At 31.1% G+C, this 19,968-nt stretch overlaps 1 protein-coding gene across 16 annotated transcripts in view; it reads right to left on the reverse strand.

Moving 5' to 3' along the window:
- LOC126841027 (TLD domain-containing protein 2) overlaps positions 1-19,968 on the reverse strand; it is a 115,639-nt gene that overhangs the window by 3,199 nt on the left and 92,472 nt on the right. For 5 of the 16 annotated variants that reach the window (XM_050577222.1, XM_050577216.1, XM_050577223.1 and 2 more), the window contains 15 exons: positions 16,149-16,246; positions 15,893-16,057; positions 15,698-15,818; positions 14,100-14,248; positions 13,839-14,029; positions 13,328-13,540; positions 13,127-13,265; positions 12,851-13,055; positions 12,423-12,766; positions 11,101-11,249; positions 9,738-9,923; positions 9,130-9,284; positions 8,903-9,068; positions 8,277-8,487; positions 8,025-8,114 (listed from right to left, as the gene is read on the reverse strand). In XM_050577222.1, the coding sequence (XP_050433179.1) occupies positions 8,025-8,114; positions 8,277-8,487; positions 8,903-9,068; positions 9,130-9,284; positions 9,738-9,923; positions 11,101-11,249; positions 12,423-12,766; positions 12,851-13,055; positions 13,127-13,265; positions 13,328-13,540; positions 13,839-14,029; positions 14,100-14,248; positions 15,698-15,818; positions 15,893-16,057; positions 16,149-16,246 (2,582 nt within the window). Of the gene's footprint in view, positions 1-3,631; positions 4,040-4,651; positions 4,690-6,091; positions 6,201-8,024; positions 8,115-8,276; positions 8,488-8,544; positions 8,682-8,902; positions 9,069-9,129; positions 9,285-9,737; positions 9,924-11,100; positions 11,250-12,422; positions 12,767-12,850; positions 13,056-13,126; positions 13,266-13,327; positions 13,541-13,838; positions 14,030-14,099; positions 14,249-15,697; positions 15,819-15,892; positions 16,058-16,148; positions 16,247-16,667; positions 16,687-17,952; positions 18,391-18,418; positions 18,691-19,968 lie in introns of those variants that run through there. The other 11 variants (XM_050577226.1, XM_050577224.1, XM_050577227.1 and 8 more) reach the window with 11 other exon arrangements.

Consider the following 19,968-nt stretch of genomic DNA (forward strand, 5'->3'; position numbering starts at 1 on the left):
ACAAATATTATTTGCCCGACTACAATGTTAATTACGTTAAATGGCGATAACGGACGCGTCACACGGTGGAAATTAATGAGCTTAAAAACAAAAAACGGTGTCGAAGGGTGGAGTGGGAACAAGAGGTGTAGACAAATTGATTTATCCTGTTGTTTATTACGCCACACATTCATCAATACTATTTTTTAAGTGCTCACGGCGATAGAGATGCAACAACAACAACACGACAGTAAATCGCCGCTTAAATATTTTGGTAAGGTGAAAAAACTGAAGAAAAAAATATGTTTAAACATACGATACACATCTCAAGACAAACGCGCACACCATTGGCGATAAGCCAAGATCTTTAAGCGAGAACCGACTAAAAACCCCCAAAGCATAACAACAACAAAAAAGTAAAAACTCATTTCAAGGCTAGGTTAAAATAAAACAATAAAAAAAACTCCGTTTGAGAACTTAAGCGTCGAACCGTCGATATGACGATTAAAAAGAAGTAATTTTTTTCTTTATTTACACAGATAATTCAGTTTAACAATAATACAACTACTCGAAAGATCACTTAAGACTTTGCGAGATGTCCAACACAAAGAACGTGTCCGAAAATAAACACTATGTTCGGCACATCGCCAAAAAGGGAAATTCGTAATTAAATTTGCAATTTTTTTTTTTAACAAAACGTGACGTTTCCAAAGCTCCAAATTCAAACACCGTCGCCAATCGCAAGCCAAAAGTATAATTTTATTTTAATACATTTTTTTTCTAGCGATAAAGGCTGACATTTTATCTATAAATATTTTTTTAAATAACAGTAAGAGGTCGGTTATTTTATGCCGAGCAGAACATGGTTATAAAAAACGGATATTCAAGTGGCGAACAATGTCTTTGTAAAATTTCGAAAGCCAATGAAGGAGAAAAATTGCACGTAGGCCAACACTGTAGGTGTTCTACACAAAAGAAATTTCCTGAAGTTCAATTCATGTCGTCCATATTATTTGTATAATTATCAGCCATAGATTCAAACTAAGGAAACGGTGTTCAGCTCGCATATTATTATCATGTTGACACTTCATGTGCACGTTATACGCTTTCCAAACAAAAAATAGAAAGGGCATGTTTTTTTTTACAGTGCGACACAGAAATTCGTTTTGTAGTGTAGCGAACCGGCCTAACACAGTTTTTTAAATTATAAGGCAATCTAATACATTTAAATATTTAATAGGCAATTTAACGCGTGGACGAGTTGATGTTTGGATTTTTGAATAGGTCAACCGTTTTTTAGAGCTTCGAACTTGACGGGTGGTAGTTAATCATTTTAAAATCGTACAGTCACACAATGTCATCATAATTTTACTTACAGACAAACGCGTCGGCCGGTCCTCCCCTTGCAAAATAATTATATCACACGTTAAATAGAATACAATTCGAGAAGACGACACAATAATAATAACAACAACAAACAACCGGTCGTCTACACATACCACACGCCTATTAATATTGGAATATATTAATTCAATTACACGCACACGAATCTTCTGGAGGTCAAATGGGTTGGGGACACACGTGGGCGCGTTAAAGGTACAAACAAAACACAGCCATTCGATTATTACCGCATTGTTTACAATATAATAATAATAATATATTGTACACATTATTGTAGTACCTGAAAAATACTAGTCCGTGTACAGGAAAAAAGCCGAAAAAAGAATAACCAATGTCATTTTTTTTTTGTCAACGAGAAGTGCCTTTAAATGGCTCCATCGGTGTTCAAACATGTACCGCGACACATAATAATACTCTGTAAATGCTCTTCATGAAGCGCTCGTTTTCAAAACCATCCATAAAATGTTACAAGCCGATGACAAACAATTGGGTCGTTTAAAAGTGGTGTAAATCCAAATTTTTAAATTATACATATTTTTTTTTAATAAGGTCAAATTATATTAAAATAGAAGCAACTGCGATAAATACAAAAATAAATAAAAATTAGAAAACCCTGAATGAATACTTGTATTGTTTTTCCTACAGATTAATTAAAAAAACGCTCGTTATTTCAAAATTCAATCATAAGGAGATAATTCACTTTTACAATGAACAACACATTTGTAGGCCGACAAACACTTTTAGGGATGGAAATTATAAATCCTACCGTCCATTTTCATGCCTTAAAATATAAACAAACAGGCATCTATTATTGTCTGAATATTGTAGAAAAAATAAATCCCGACCGTGACAAAATAAAAACTATTGATGACCATCCTGATTAGATTCAACTTAAAATATTTTTTTTGTGTGTAAAAGTATATAATTTTTTTAGAAATCAAATCAGAGTACCACTCATACTGTTCGTATTGATTTTAGAATTGTCGAGTAAACATTTAAACCATGGTTCACCATTTTTGGCTTCGTTACAAAAAATGTTTATGCAAATTATGAAGTAAATCGTAACAGCTTAATTGTTGATATGACACTTTTTGTATGATGTGTGTCCTTCTCCCTGTCGGTCATTAACCGGGCAAATTTTTGACGATTAAAAACAAGATTTACATTTCTCTATAAATAACATAAAAATAATAATATTGTGGCCATCTGGCGATTTGGCCGACGACAAACATATAATTCTGGTTTTATGCAAATAAACAGTGGTTAGATATAGTAGTAAGCCGACGACGTGATTGGATGACGTTCCGGCGTGTGGTGTTTATGCCAAATTTCGAGAAATCAAAAATAAAATTAAAAAAAAAAAAACTATAAAAAGCTTTTATACGGAAGACAACATAGGATCACATGGGTTAACGTTAGCGTCGCATCGTAAATCATCAACTGTGTTGCGAAACGAGTGGGTATCCAAAAGAGCAATAAAACTATATACACAACAAAGTTAAGACTCTAAGCCCCTAGGTCGTGTTCTTCGAGTAAATATCATTGAACACACAAACGACTTAACTGTCCCGGCCAGACTAGAACACAAAAATATACAAACAAATCCAGGAAGATAGCATGTATCCAGAGGTAAAATATAATCAACACATTTACAATAGTACACACGAAATTTCTAAATGTTTGTTTTAGAATGTATTTTAAAGCTACCGTTTTGTAGTACAAATAATTTGCAGTTCAAAATATGATAACATAAAGTTTGATAAAATGTCCAATTTATTTTGTATAGCTAAATATGTTTTTTGAATCCCAAGCGTGATAACAATCATACAATAATTATCATTGGCGAAAATTTATTGAAAAATCAGAGTTGAGCGGATATAAGACGGAGTAATGTAAACGCATTACCCATACCTTCCTCATCAATAAACCCCTTAAACTTCCTATCCTTAATTTGCGCTTACGTTGATCATGCTTAAGATAAAATATTCATAACGAAAATCGATACAGAGAGAAATCTTTTTGAGGTTCTAATACGATTAATATTAAGGTTAATAACTTAAAATTATCATTAAAAATCGAGTAGCTTGACACAAGCTGTTTGAAGCTATTATGAAAAAAAAGAGGAGTTAAATAAATATTATATACATCATAAAGCGGTTAAGTGGTTTTTACTTAACAAAAAGCTTACTCTAAAAATAATTTTCTATATGTAAACTTTACTGAAATGTGCAATAAAATCTAAAAATTATACTTTTCGTTTTTTCAAAAGCTGCTGAGCTCTTCGGACAAACGCTTTGGTGGACGCCAATTTCGTTTTGGTCGACTTGCCGAGACTGTTCATAATAATAATAATACTATTATTATTATTATATCTTAAGAGAGCGCGGTCAAACACTGAACGGTCCGACACTACATTACATACACACGAGCAGCACTCATCAGCTATGTTAATAAAAATAATATTGAAAATATATTGATTTATATTGTCGTCCGATGAGAATTTTTCCAAATAAAAAAAAAATACTAAAAAGCAGCACAGATATAAGGACCGAAAAACGACCGACTTAGACACTTGACAGAGACAATGTAAAAACGTTTAGCCCATCGGAACCGTCGCGGTTGTCTGAACCGAATAAGGAAAACCACCGCTCGAGCGACGGCGTTCAACCGATTGGAACACTGTCAATTTTTTTAGAAAGTAAATTCTCACAACGTCACTCGCACGCGCCTTTTGGACATTTGAAAATTCTTAAAAAAAAAATAGGCACCGAAACCAATTTTCAATTTTTTTTTTCAATTTAACGGCCATTCTCCTCTCTAGCGGCTCTCCCCTCCACACGCCCACCGGAGTTTGGCAAATACCGTAACTTGTATAATATCATTTCCTTCGATAAAACAAAAAACGACCAATTAATTTTGTTATTACACACAAACATTTAAAGTGCAGTTATCGTAAAAACTTTTCTACCGAATACCAACAACCATGCAGAAATTATATTTTGTTACCCAGTGACCTTGAAAAAATACATTCCTAACCCCCGTACGATAATAATAATACTAATTACTATTATTACCGTTATTATTATCGTTTTAAGAAACACTACAATTTTTCGATAATAAGTACGTTCACACCGTTGTTAAAATCACCTAAAACGGCCAATTTACCAATTTGTTGATGGCAGGCAAACGGTTTTGAATTATACCAACACTAACGTAATAATCACACAGGGCTAAATAAGTTTTTTTTTTGACAAATTAGTATGTTAATTACCTAATTTTAAGAGTTAAAAACATGTCTAGTGTGTTACAGAAAAACACTATGTCACAACTCAACCCACAACCGAAACGAGTGAATTTACTTAAAAACTTGAATAAATATGCACAGACAAAACACAAACAGTGGCAAAGTCATGACACGGTTCAAATGTTAAAAAAAAAATCAACAGAGGCTTGTTATAACAGAAAAACTCTTATGAGCAGAAAAAATGTAAATTATACAAGTCATCTTGCATTGTAAAAGACGTTTTTTATGATATGACTGAATATTTGTTATCGAGGTAAATTTTGTAAAAAAAATATTATTATAATTAATTGTAATACACTTTGTAAAATAGGATTGATATAAAAAAACGATATTACATTACATATACTAAGCATAGCCTCAACTAGGGGGGTGCTAGAAGGACTTCAGCAACCCCAAAAATTCAAACCTCAATCCTTAATTTGTACATATTCTGTTCAATTTTTTGATTTTAAAATATATTTTTTAAATTTTATACTTAATGGTTCAAAGATAAGAATTATGTTTAGTCAGGTATATATAATTTTAGCACCCCTAAAGTGTATGTCTAGTTGCGCCTATGATACTAAGAATACAAAGACCGTACTTGAGAGATTATATGGGGGAAGGGGGAGTCGACCTAACCTAACCTAACTCCATCTAGGACTGTACACAGTTGTTGTTTATAAAAGGCGCAAGGAAAACAAATTTTCAAAGCAACCGGCAAGGGAAGTTTTCATTTACCAAGACCACTTGTACCCCTCCAACAGATGACGTCAACCGCAGAGAACATTAAAACAATTAAATCGGTCGGGCGATATGGAGTTTAACTCATTTATCCACTCGTCTTTTACTAACGACTCGAAATGTAATTAAAAAATAATCAAACGGACACGTTCGTACAGAAATTATCGTTTTATGGCGCAATGCGCAATTGTTTAAGCCGCTTATATAGTTTCACTATATTATTATTATTTTTTTTTATGGATTCATATTTCGAACTTAAACGGTGCGATTATGGACAAAAGAAAAACACTGCACTCTTGAATACATCATTAATTATATATTAACTTGGAACGTTCAGAAAACCTTATATTGTTATTGTTATTATACGTCATTCATCACACTATTGGTCATATCTAGTAATATATCATGTGTTGCCTCCTCATGTCTTTACATATCAATATTTTTTTCTTTTGAAGATTTCTGGATTACAATTCTGGTTGTCTCGTTTTTGGACGCTAACCAAATCGACTTGTGATGGGTATTCGGTAATCGGTTAAATGGGCTTAAGTGGTTGACAAAAATAAATAAATAAAGTGGCTCTGGAATTTTTTGTTTGATCCGTGTTTGTTAAAAAAAACTGTCTATTATATTTATTATTTTATATAAAGATTTTAATGATGTAAAATTATACAACAAACGAATTACCTGTGACCTAATTAAACGACCATTGGTTGGCATAACGAGGTTTAATGAAATTTCAGTTTAAAAAAAAAACAGCAAACTAATGTTTAAAAAGCTAAAGCAAAAACGATTGAAATGTAATAATATATACCAACGGACCAAAAGGCGGTTAGACGAACACTTCACATATGACGAGTGTCCTGCTTTCAATTAAGACATTTCATTTAAATAAAAAGGATTAAACAACAAAAAATGTTAAGATGAAAATCACGTCTGGAATCTAAACAGGGTACACCACTCGACATGGTAATTCCTCGACTGAACACATTCACAATGTATTGTCCAAGAGAATACACACAATAATAGCTTTTAATCTAGTCAAGACGTTAACCTTTAAAAGGGTTAAACTGTCTGGTAATTTTATTATTATAATTTTTTTTCCGAATCAGCGTCATCATATCGTCGTCATACGTTAATAACAGTTATTACAGTTATTAATAGTATTACTATGTTTAAAAATTTACGAACACGTGCAGTACCGATTGATAAAACAAAAAATTGTATTTAATAGCAGCTCTTTAATCTGATCACCAAAGAGAAAAAAAACAATCTATTCGTGCTTGTTTACTTATTTATTACAATATTTTAATTTCAATTTCAGATAAGATTTATTTTTGTAATGTGTGCTAATTGAAACACTACTTCTAAGTTCTAATTACAACACAGCGGATCGATCAGTTAACTGTCAAGTAACTGTTAACCTAACCTTAGACTCCAAAACGAAATTTACTCATAGAATTATATTGAAACACAATAAATTATTACATTTTCTTTTTTTAGTTTTCGTTACACATAATATAACACTAAAAACGATTATTAAATTTAAATACCTTCCTAGAAGTCTTAAAACAAACTTGTTTCGAACCGTTCAGTTCGTTTTAATGGTATTATATTTTGTAAAAAAAATTAACAGAACACACGGTTTTTTTTTCGCTACAAAAATAATAGATTTTGAGCTCGACTAACGCTACATAAAGTTGGGATCTTGAATATTTAAAAAACATGTTTATAGTTCACGAGTGTCACATTTGTCTAAATAAAATGTATCGCAAATACAACACAAACAATTTAGAAAAAAAACTATAACCATTAAACACTAAAACTAAAAAAAAAAAAAACATTAACTGCATAGTGTATATACATAGTTCTGAAACAAAATTACTATCACCACACTAATCGTATACTAACACTTAAATGTGTTCTAGACTTGAGAAAAAAATCTGAAAAATTGTATACTATATACCTACGTTTAAGTATTAATGAAAAGATCGGTGAAATTTTTTTATTTTAGTGTTTAAAAAAGACATAACTATTATTTTTGTGCCCTAGATATCTCAAATCCAATTTTTTATAAAACAAATTAAAATACAGAATTACTTAATATTTTAGTATGCAGTTACAGATACTATATGAAAACTAGTTCACCAAACTGGTTAGTAAAAATATAATAATCTAAACAATAAAATAATAGTACAAAGCATTTAAACAGTTTATGCATTAAGCGCTAATCTAAATAAAATTATTTTCAATCTAATAGTGTTTAATGATTCTAAACTAAATAAAATGTAAAGTTTAAACCTATAACAATTCAGCAGTGCCAGTTATTTTTGAACGAACCTACTTGTCTAAAAGTATAAGATAGGTAGCTAATACTGTGCTAGTTATTATTAAGTGTGCAAACATATCACTACCAAAAAGGCTTTAAGAGCATACTAGTGAAATATAACTTAGGCTCACTAACAAACGCAGCTAATACAATACCGTAAAGAAGCCAATTGTTTGTAACTAATAAGAAACTGACAAACACGCCCGGCTTAAGACTTTTACGATTGTTCAGCTGCGTTTGACTAAATAGCAAACTATTTTTGAATATGTCTTTTTGGTAAGATCAATGTACCTCGTTGTTAGCCTGCGAATCTGACGATCCGAACTGATCGGCTTGAGTCTTCAGCAACGAGTACAATTTCGAATACGGCGCTTTTAACACCTTTTGGACACAAATAACATTTTAGAATAATAATAATCAAAACCTATTTGTGTCTGTCAGATTTTGTAAACGGTTATCGATAGCCAAAATATCACCACACATTGATAGACGTACTTTGAAATGTAAACTACACAAGAATTAATGTTTTTAAACGATTTTTACCTCCCAAGATTCCCGTGTGAGATCACCGGCTTCGCTTTCATTCCTGTCCAGCTTCTTATCGCTGGTATCGCCAGGTGGAGTTTCAGCTTCTTCCCATAATTCCGTGTCTGACTCAACAAGTTCGAAACCGCGACCAGTCACGACTTCTTCATCAAGGTCACCATACAAATGAGACACCCACAACATAAGGAAACGATACAGGTCGTCCACCCTAAATAGACATTAAAAGGTTATTTATTTAATTTTTCATTTGATTTCAAAAAATTACCACTTGAATGAAGAAAGAGTCAAGAGTTTTTCTACAAAAATGAAACAAGAGGTTTTTTCGTACATTGTGAGGCAACGTAAAATAAACGTACATGTTTTTAATGCAAAGGTGATAAATAAAATGAACATTACAGTGGAAATATTTTCTGTTGTTCAAATAAAGTACAAGTGTTTTCCATACCAATGTTTATCTACGTATTTTGTTCTCAATGCGTTAATATTTTTTATTAAAATTTTCGTATCTTATTTATTGGCGACAATATCAGATATCTGATGTCTGGGATGGGTTGTCAGTCCGTAAATAATAATAATAACAAATAATTTAAAAATAATTAGGTAATAATATTTTGGGTACTTGCCTGTTTCTAGGAACGCTAAACCAATACTCCGGTTTCATTTTTTTTTTGCCGTACGACATTATCGGGGTTGACTTTGGTATTTTCTTATCTTTTGGTTTACCCATTCTGAGCCTCAAATATAAAGGAGCTGGTTCTTCAAATGTGGTTACAGGTCTTGGTATGAGTTCTATAAAAAAAAAACAAAATTTAACTAATAGTTCATACACAAAATTTAAAAATTCACTTACTATCGAAAGACACAAAGAGCTCGGGCATGTCGTCTACAGATACCATACTTCGGTAATCCAATCTGGGAGGTACAGTTTTTGTAGAATTTTGACTGTCGGACCGGCTATTAGAGCCGTGTTGTTGTTGGCGTATAAACGTAGTAACAGATGAACGCCTGGAATTAAAACCAATCATGAACAACTTGAATAATAAAATATGTTCATGCAGTTTTTTTGTTTTATAAAAGTATGTATGTACATTGTTTTTAATACAGAAACTACTCAAACTTTACAACTGAAATAATTAAAAAAAAGTAAGCATAGTCACAAAAAAAAAAACCAATTTAATAAATAAAATTATACAAAAAAATAAAATACTAACTAAAAATACATTATAATAGTAATATGGCAGCGTAAATCATAAACACGGAAAATATTTTAAAATAAAAATAAACTAAATATGCAGTAACAAGAAAATTATATGTATACGATTTATGCATAGAACTTGCACGCTATAATTCCAATGTTTTTAAGGTGGATTTTGGTAGCAGGATAAGGGACACACATAACATCACCATAATATAATATCAACGACAGACACTTAAGGGTACAATGTGTGTACCACTTACCCCACGCTGTTTATAATTGACGATGGCGAGAAGCTAGCGAGACCTTCCCGTTTAGGCGGGGTGGCCGAAGACGGAGCGGGCGAACAATCCTGAGCCGGTGGAAACTGGAATCGCCCACTCTCCTCACTCGGCGTTTTCATTAGGAACAGACCCGAACCGAAATCAGTCACCATGTTTATCGGTGAGCTTGGCAATAACATAAACATTATCATCGCATTCCTCATACAACAACACTATTCGAGTAATTCTTTTCGCAGTTCACACTCAATTCTTTTCTCGACAATAATAACAGTTTAGGAGTTTCAATTTAATTCCCTATTTTCCAAATTTAACTCATTCTCTTTAATTGAAAAAATTAAATAACTTAAAATGCTAAACATCCAAAATACAAATAATGCAACCAATTTTATAAGCACTTAAAAAATGTTTTTAAAATTTTACTAGATAACTCAATATTTCCTGTACATAGCTTATTGATCATATTTTGAGAAATTAAACTAAAAATAAAAGTAAATAATGTCCAATTTTTCGGAATAAATCATTTTTACGCATTCAAGTGAACATTTAATTTTTTTACAAATTTAGTATTAGTTTTAGTATAGAGATAACTTTTTTCTGTATTGCTGTAAAAAATAGTAAATAGTTTTTAGCAATTAGTGTAGTGTAATTCCTAAATTCGTATTTCAGTAACTTGTCATTGAATTCAAAACACTATTATTTACAAAACTAATAATAAAAAAAAAAAATTCAGAAGTATAGAACGGAAATAAAACATAATTAAGACATTATATATTTTTCAATGAGTAATTATTTCTAAAATATAAATAAACCTATTTTGGTTGATATTAAAATAAGATAAGTAATAAAAATAAAAAGCAAAAATATCAATTGCAATTATTTTTTTAAGCAGACAAGTTATTTTTGCTACTTGAATATTCTTATCAGTTTATTTTATTATTTTTAACTTAGATGTTTGAAAGAAAAATTAATTTTATGTTTATTGGAGCTTATGTTTTGTTTAAGACCTAGTAATATTTTGTTCTTATAATTCAAATAAAAATAATAGAATACTGGTAAAAATAGTTTAAACGTAATTGTTAAGCCTAAAATAATACTTACAATAAAATGTGAAACTATGTAAGCTTCTTATACAGAAACGCTAACCAATAAAATATTAAAAATTGTGTGTTTATCCTAGTACGCTTTTTATTTACAGAAGTGCGATATTTAAATTTTAAGTAGAAAATGATTGTGTACTACGACTGTTATTTAATACATATAAAATATGCTTAAAAACTTGGATAAAATATAAAAGTGAAGTGTAAAAATTGAATTAAATGTATTCAATGTAATTAAAATTTACCTTGAGAACACTTTGGAAAATACGCTTGATGAATGGGATAGATGAGACGACTCGGCAGAAGACGGTACTGAAGAACCTTCTTTTTCAGAATCTTTATCGCCCGTGAATCCTTCCATCCAAGCCAAAGGATATGAAAGTCTTTTTAACATCTGTTGAAAAATTAAATCCAATTACAATTGTAATTTATTTAATTAATACCAATAGATGTTTATATTTCTACTAAAATTCAGAGTTGGACATTAATCGAATGATTTTATTATCTAGACAAAGCAATAAATAAAAACAATTTTTTTTTTAATAATTTAATATTTGATTATTTACAAAAAAAATACTTATTGTTCAATTATTTTTTTTCAAACTATTTGTTATTTATTATTTTTTTGAAAAATCTTATTATTTTAAATAACTTTTTTCTTACTTCCTATAATATTTTCGAAATAATCTGCTAGGTTTTATAGTAACATAAAATAAGTTCGAAATAAAACCCAACATAGTTTAACCTTGAAACTTTGATTTCATTTTTAAATTGAGGAATTTATTTTAAATACATTTAATATTAATAAATTATCAATACAATTTAATATTACTTAAGATAAACAAAATTATTTAATGTTTTTGACATTTTCATGTCTTAGCTCTGGCACATAACCGAAAAAAGTGTTTTTTACTTAGTGTTATTAAAAAAGCGTTACCACACGGAGATGGGGTTGGGGGTGGGAAAGGAGATGGGATGAGGTTGAGGTAAAAGATAAGGGTAGGAGATAGGGGGTGAGAGATATGGTGGGAGATAAGGGGTACGTGATAGGGGGCGAGATAGGAGTAAGAGATAAGGGGTGGGAGTAGGGGTAATAGATTGGGGTGAGAGATATGTTGTATTCACAACGATCAAACTATAACTAAAAAATAAATTTAATGTAATTTAACAGGTCATATTTCCTATGAATATTTTTGGGCCAGATATTATGAAAACACTAAAATATTAGCCAGAAATTTGATATGTTTACTAGCCACCTTAGATACTAGCTTGTTAATATACTCTAAATTTATTCGGTACTTCAACGAGACATGAAAATGCTCTTTCGTGGTTGCAGACTCGGCTGAAAAACTTTTTTTAAATAAATTTGAAGCCAACTAAGATAATAATATTTTGTTTCAAAAAAAAATAAATACCTAAACAGATTATCTATTATTTATCAAGGTACAAATGCTTATATTCAAAAAAAATAAATTACTGATTATTATTTGTAGAAGAAAAATTTTTTTTTATATTTATTATTTTATTTTAATTTTGCCCAACACTGCTGAAATGAAATTATAGGTACCTTATTTTTTTTGGTGTCTTGAGCTTGTTTGTCAGCTTGTTCATCGACCTTTTGCTGCACTTCAACAGGAGCAGAAGTGTCTTGTTCTTTAGAATCTTCTAGGCTAAATGAGACAGATGTAGATTTCTTTTTACGCAGATTAACCGCATCGCTGAGGTGATCGGTCGATAGCGGCACAACAGGCACTGGTGGAATAAAGTCCGATTCCGACAAAAGTATATCTGCATCGGAATAAACTGTCTTACGAGGGACAGACAATACTGGGGGATCTCTGATATCAATACCCGAATCGTGACAAGACTGCTTTACTAGGTAAGTGGATGGCTCAGACTCATCAGCAGCCGCTATTGGTAATGAATTGTAATACAAATTAACATTTTTTTTTTTTTTAATAAAATCATCAATATTAAATAAAATGTAATACGTACGTTGTTCCTCATGGTGTACTGGAGGTTCATCGTCCAAAGATCTAACTTTATTCGGCATAGCCCAGTGTTGATCAATTGATGACTGCCTCCGCTGTTCCATATTACGTATACTACAAATACCGTCCTGTTCTGAAGACAATGAAGACAACGGCCTATCGTCTTCATTGCCACTATTTTCAGTGACCGATTCTTTATCCGATTTCTTCTGCAACCAGCAAATATATTTTTAAAACTGTTATCTCTATAAATAATATATTAAGTAAGAGCGTAACATACCAAAGCATCGCTGGACCTGTTCATAGGACTTGGTGTTACTAAATCACGATCAAACGCTTTAGGAAAAGCAGCTCCATCATTTCGCCGAGCATTGCACGAACACACACTTCCGTCTTCTTCTTCGTCTTCCGTGGACGATCTGTGGTTGCAAGTTTATAAATTAGAAATTTTCATATATTATATTATTACCTCTAATATTACCTTAGTTCAGGAAAAGTTTCGTCTTTAGCTAAAAGCGAATCGGTTCTACCTCCAGGAGATATTTGCAAATCCAGTGTTGCGCTGTCCAATGAATCTGTTTGCATAGTAGTTAACATTGCTGACGACTTGTGCTCGCCATCTTCCGGTATTTCTGGTTTTGGAGCGGGCGGCAAGTGGTAAATTGCAGGCTTTGTGATATTATCATTTTCATGTCTATAATTGTACCAGAATTATAAGTATACAAAAAATAATTAATGAAACTATAGTAAAACTGACAAAAAAAAAATTATTATTATTTTAATTTATTTTTAAAAATCTAAATTAACATGTGATAGGCATTTGATACCATTTGTCCATTTTGAACAATCTATTTCAATAAACGTTGATATCATATTATCCGATTCTAACCAGTAGAAAATGAGTAGTCAATTTTAATATATTTTAATATTTAACTAAACCCCTTATGTTTGAAAAGTTGCACAAACCCACGAATATAATATAAATTGCATACCCTGAAGCTTGATACGGTCCTGCGACTCTCATGTGCGCTATATCATAATATATGGCCGCATTCACTACAAACTCCATGGGAGCTATAACACCGTAAGATTCAGGTCCATGTTCAATTACCAATGGGTCAGAAACGTTTGGATCAAACATGACCGCATTAGGAGTGACCAGTAACACGCCGCCAACGACACCCTGTACAGCAAACACAAGGATTATTTTTACATACATGACTTTTGATTTATGTTTTTAGTTTATATTTTACTTGTCCATCTGTGATGTGTCGAACATTAATTTTGAGGAACCTTTCTACACCGCGCGTGTGCGACCTGCCTGATGAAGGCGACGCCGAGGAACCCGTGTGTTCCTGATGTCCAGACTTCGGCGATGATGGACGCAAAGAGTCCAACATATCTGCAAGAAAATTAATGAACAATTATTACTTTGATTTCAATTCATAAATATTTCATTAGCCTTCGTAATGTTTAGTGCTTATTGTGACAACAAAATACCTAATTGTAAGTGTATGTAACCTTCGTGCTGTAAAAGATCTTTCGGAGACATTACTATGCCTTTCATTTTTATACAAATTACAAAAATTTAAAACTACAAAAAAAATAGTAATGAATAATAAGATCTGAATATTTTGGTAGTTTAAAATGCAGAAACATAAACCTTACTAAAGAAACTGCAATAAAATGTAAAAAAATACTATTATTTATAAACTAATACACAATAGTAACATTTGTCTTTAATGCGAAACTGAGTTTGAATAATTAACAAGAAACTACCGTTATTTAAAAACAAATAATAACACAGTTTGATGTAGTCGCTTACAAGTTAATAATCATTCTATTGGTATAATATCAAAGCAAACAACACAAGATAACAGTTTTTTTTTAATGGTTGAACTGTTGTACAAGCTTTAAATGCACTTAAGAATAAGATATCAACAGTGAGCTAGCACGATATCACATACTTCCCCAGTATTTTATCACGTTTATTCTGACTAGCAATATCATGTGTCTATATGAACGTTTTTATAATGTAGTTTAGGGCATTTATTTATAATCTGCATGGTATGCTCAGAAAACCAATTTTGGCAATTAAATATTTAGCAATTATAACATCACAATTATAATTATAACAATTATCACTGGAAATTAATTATACAACAATCGTTTTATTTTTGGTAAGGTAACAATTAATAACAAGGTACTAATTATGAAAATTTGAAACTAATAAAAATTATGTTTTTAGCTAATTTTTGGAAACTTTTAATAAATATTTTTAATTTTAAGACGTTTTAGTAGGGTTTTTTGGGGTGTGGAGGGGATAGGGTGCACCTTGAAAATATTTTTCGAACGGTAATCGAAACAAGGAATATTGCTATATACATTACTGGCTGATGGGCACATTAAAAATAATTATTTCTCAGGACCGATAAAAGGTAAAAATTTTAAAAAATGTAATTGTCTTCAAAACTAAAGTTGCATTCTAAGATAATTAGTTTCAAAACTTTAAAACTTAAATAGATTAGTCAACATAGTATTTTCATTTTTGTATAATGTTCAGATGTTGTTTAGATTTAAATGTATACATAATTTTGGATACCAAAATTATCAGTACTATCATTACAATATTTTTATCACCAATTTAGGATTTTCATTATTTTTTCGAAATTGTAGGTGCCATAACTGGGTAATTATTTAAAAATATCAAACAATACTTATCGCACTAATGCGTGGATCAAGCGTTTAAAGTAATTTTTCTCAAATTGACAAATTTCTAGCTTATACATTATTGTATTGACAGTACCAATTATGTACATAAATCTATTCAACTGTTTTTAAAATATCTCACCGTCTTCTCTTCTGTTACTGGCATCTCTACTATCATTTCCAGTCGATAGTCCCGATTTACTCTCTCCTTCTGCTGACGTGGAACTGTTTGTTTCGGATACATCGAGATTGCTAAGAGCACCCTGTAAAACATTAATGATGTTTGATGATGAAAATAACAATAAGTAGAAAAAAGTTCATGAAAATGTTTATGTACTTGTGATGCATCGGATTCAGACACTGACGATCGTTTCTTATCTGGAACACGGATAATTTGTCCAGGAAATACTGTGCGCGATGGAAGTCTGTTCAGTATAGCCAACTCTGACGGGGTTGTGTCGAACCTGGCCGCTACTGAAGCCAGAGTATCTGACGCTTCAACCTAAAACAAATTTTAGTTAAGTATATTATATTATGCCGAGTTGGCGATAACCAACATTTTTTTTTTCTATCTACCTATTTAGCTTTTTTACCTTGTACGTAATGGTGGCAATAGGTGGTGGCTTATGCATTTTTCTTTCGCTAAGCCGCTCTTTGCTGCTGCTCTGACTCTCTCCATCCGTACCTGAATCTAAAACATACATTTGTGGTGTAAGTAAAAGGTTTTCAATAATAATAAAAACATACACAAAGTACTGAAAACTTAACAATCGCCCATTTTAATATTAGTTTATAGATATATATAGCTGTGGAAATTTTTAATCCATTTCATTATCGAGTATTAAATTACAAACATTAGTAATACAAAGAACAATACCTAAACTCGACTTAAACTGTTAAATTGTTTTAACAAAATTCTTGATTATTATTAGGTGTATTAAAAAAATTAGTAGTACTAAGATTATAGGCTATAATAGATAAGTAAGTAGGAACCAACAATAATTTATATTGTTCAAATTAATATAATGCCATGTGGAAAGAAACAGATACAAAATTAATAGATTAATAATAAACGATGTATACAAAGTGTAGCAAAATATCAACAAAATTACCTTTTACGTATGGTCATACAGATTATATGTACTATAAAAAAAAATAAAAGTAATTTGCATGCATAAAAGTTTTTAAGGTAAAGTCTAAATAACTTACCATTTTAATTTGTATAGATAATATACTACTAATAGTTATTTGGCCTAATACATTAAGAAGCTAAAGTATTGTTCAAAATGTAGATAATTGTTAAGTAGATAATTTACATTAATGGAACCACTGTCAATTATAAGTATATATATATTTACGTATAGAAATGGTTGACAAACCGAACACAAGTGAAATTATACAAGCACAATATTATATTTCTAATCAAATAAGAAATTATATTGTGCTTATAGATTACGATGAAAATATAATTAATACAAATACCGACAAAGCCTATTCTGAAAGATTCACTAACATTTGACCCAGCCTATTTCCCTAAAAAAATTTAAAATTCTTCTATTTGTAATCTTTTTAGACATAAAATGAACATAATTTTCCAATAGTTTTAAACTCCCATCTAAAACTAACTTTAAATTCTTAAGTTAAAGCAAAAAAATAGAAGTATTGAGTTACATTATTTATATCTTCACATACACTATTTGACCCACCTACGTTTATTTAAAATTATTTTTATCTCAAGAAGTACTAGCTCAAAGCCAGTAATCAACCAGTCGTTCATTTGAATTATAATTTATTAAAAAGTAGGTTACTATCTAAAAATGTTTAAAACAACTAATTGTAACATAATCAGTTTAAGAGAAGTGCTTTGTTATTTTTAATAAAGGTATGTGATACGGAAAGAAAAATGGATCTCTAATTGGCATTTTCCAAAATCGAGTTAGTGCTATTTTTTAAATCTTGATATATTTTTTAACAATTTGTGACCTGGTATATCCTTTTAGCTGATTTGCACTTTGAATATGATCCTTGGTGTTTATCTTGAAATCAATCGAAATTTTTGCCGACAAGAGGCCTTTTTCACTTTCCACATTTAGTATATTACATTATTGTAAAATTAAAATTACTTTGTATCACAAAGATTATAAAAAATAAAATTATATTTTAACTGTTGTAATCAATAATTGCTTGGACTACATCCCTCTGCGAATTTTACTACATAGTCCCAATAATGGGCAACCATTTGAGACGGCACTGGTATACCATACCTATGTGTAGGTTTAAAAGTAGCTTTCTTACGTGTATTTTACAAGTTGTGTTATGTACAAAAACTTGTTTTTAGCAACAATAATATAAGGACATCACAAATACGTTATTATATATGTGTAAAGAAAATCTAACCTGGCAGCGCGTGGTATCGGACACAGTACTCGCCGCCATAGTAGTCCTTATAGATGACCACCTTCATCGGCGTGTAAAACCGTTCGATCGGACCGTCTAACCCGCCGATAGCCGTCTCCGTTAGCATAATTTCTGTAGGTTTTTCAGAAGATGTATTTTTTTTTTTATACTATACCGCATATTAATTGGCCGACGATTAAAACATTTTATTTTACACGTCCGAGAGGCACTACTCTAGCCCAAAAGCAAAATGTTATACAAGTGTTTACATTTGCTATTAGGTATGCACACACAGCAAGTGGTGGTGGCGGCGGTAGAAAACCATAAGAATAATGATAACAATTAAAAAAAATAGACGACAGAGTAAATGCTCAAGAACGTTTCTAAATAAACAAAGCGTGTAATTAATTGTCGCGAAAAGAAAACACACGGGCTTTTCCGCCAGCAGATGCCTCAACACACTTACTTTTTAAACGCGCAATACATTCCCTCGTTCATACAAACCGTTTACATTTTTTTGTTTTTTTTTTGTTATTACTATTATTTTAACGAAAACCCAAAATCGAGTATACCATTTCCACAAACAACGGTGACCGGGGTTTTTAAATTTTTATTTCTTTGGAATGAAAACGAACATGAAAACATTCAGCTAAAATCAAAAACTACAGCTGAAGCTGAAGCTGTTACGACTGTAGATCGACTTATCAATTATCGACGACAACAGTCCTGATAACAGAACGGCATTGAGAGAATAATAATTCATGTGGACTCTGTGATAACAGCTGCAGCTGGTTACCGGTGTGGTAAAAAAACAATAAAAAACCACAACGTCCTCTACCGATGTAAAATATAACTAATAAAAAATATTCCGCGTGAAACAAAAAAAACCAAACCACATGCTCTGGCCGGCTAGACGCGTACGAATAACGACGGCTGTCGGCTAACAAGTATATTATTATTATTATTAGATTTTACACATTAGTTTTGGAAGATAAAACATAAATGCAACCCGGATAGGTACGATTTTAAATCTTTAACCTTCGCCGTTTCTATGATATTACTAATACTGTCCGTTGTATTTATACACGAAATATATTTTCAAGAAAAAACGCCAAAAATCGATCACACTAAAAAAAACAAAATAATATTATGTTGTATACACCGAACGAGCATGCGACAAACTGACTTGGTGGGCCTTTGGGAAAAAATGACTCAATCGTTTTGTGTCGATAACGTAAGTCTAATTGTTTAATCTAATCGATTAATAGTAATAAAAAAAACAATAACCATTCGGCCGTTGTCAATAAAAAGTGAAATGACGATAATATTATAATCCAATCGTAATCCATTGAAAAAATATAATACAACCCTAATCGTTTTCAAATAGCGATAGCATTGTTAAAATCAATGGCGATACCGAGATCATCCTTGTTTACTATAGCACTTATTATATAGGCCAAAATACATTGCATGTACACAAACTATGACAAATCCAAATATTAATCGTTACATCAACGAGAGCTGGTTTTTCTGAACTCGATAAATGAAGACAATACTTATTTAATTTGAAAACAGATTTATCCGGGACAAAAAAAATTGTACTCGCATAATATCATATAATATAAATATTAGGTAAAAGGTAAAGACGCGACAAGTGCGGATTGTTGTACGTGTAACCGTAGGTATATCTTGCTACTTAAGTACACAGGTACACAACAACAACGCAGAGAATAATATGTCCAAAAACGGACTTGACATGGTGTATATTCTTGAAAATGTTAAGCCCCTGCTTAAAGTTGTGTGTATGACCCGTATAACTAAGATAGAGGATTGTATACCTAAGGGTTAAGACCGTCGCGTCATCCGTGTACATAGAACATTTTAGTGTAGAATTAATAATGCCAAATGAGTGGGTTACATATATAATTATCTACAGACAAGTTACTAAATGGTTCTTTTTAGGTAGAACTTGGAAGTACATAATATTCTTTTTTTATATTTCAGTCGGATGTTTAA

The sequence above is a fragment of the Adelges cooleyi genome, unplaced genomic scaffold (genome assembly GCF_023614345.1).
Source record: "Adelges cooleyi isolate 19-005CV unplaced genomic scaffold, UGA_ACOO_1.1 ACOO_flye_CR_arks_rails_tigmint_CR_PRNA_376, whole genome shotgun sequence".
Lineage (NCBI taxonomy): Eukaryota > Metazoa > Arthropoda > Insecta > Hemiptera > Adelgidae > Adelges > Adelges cooleyi.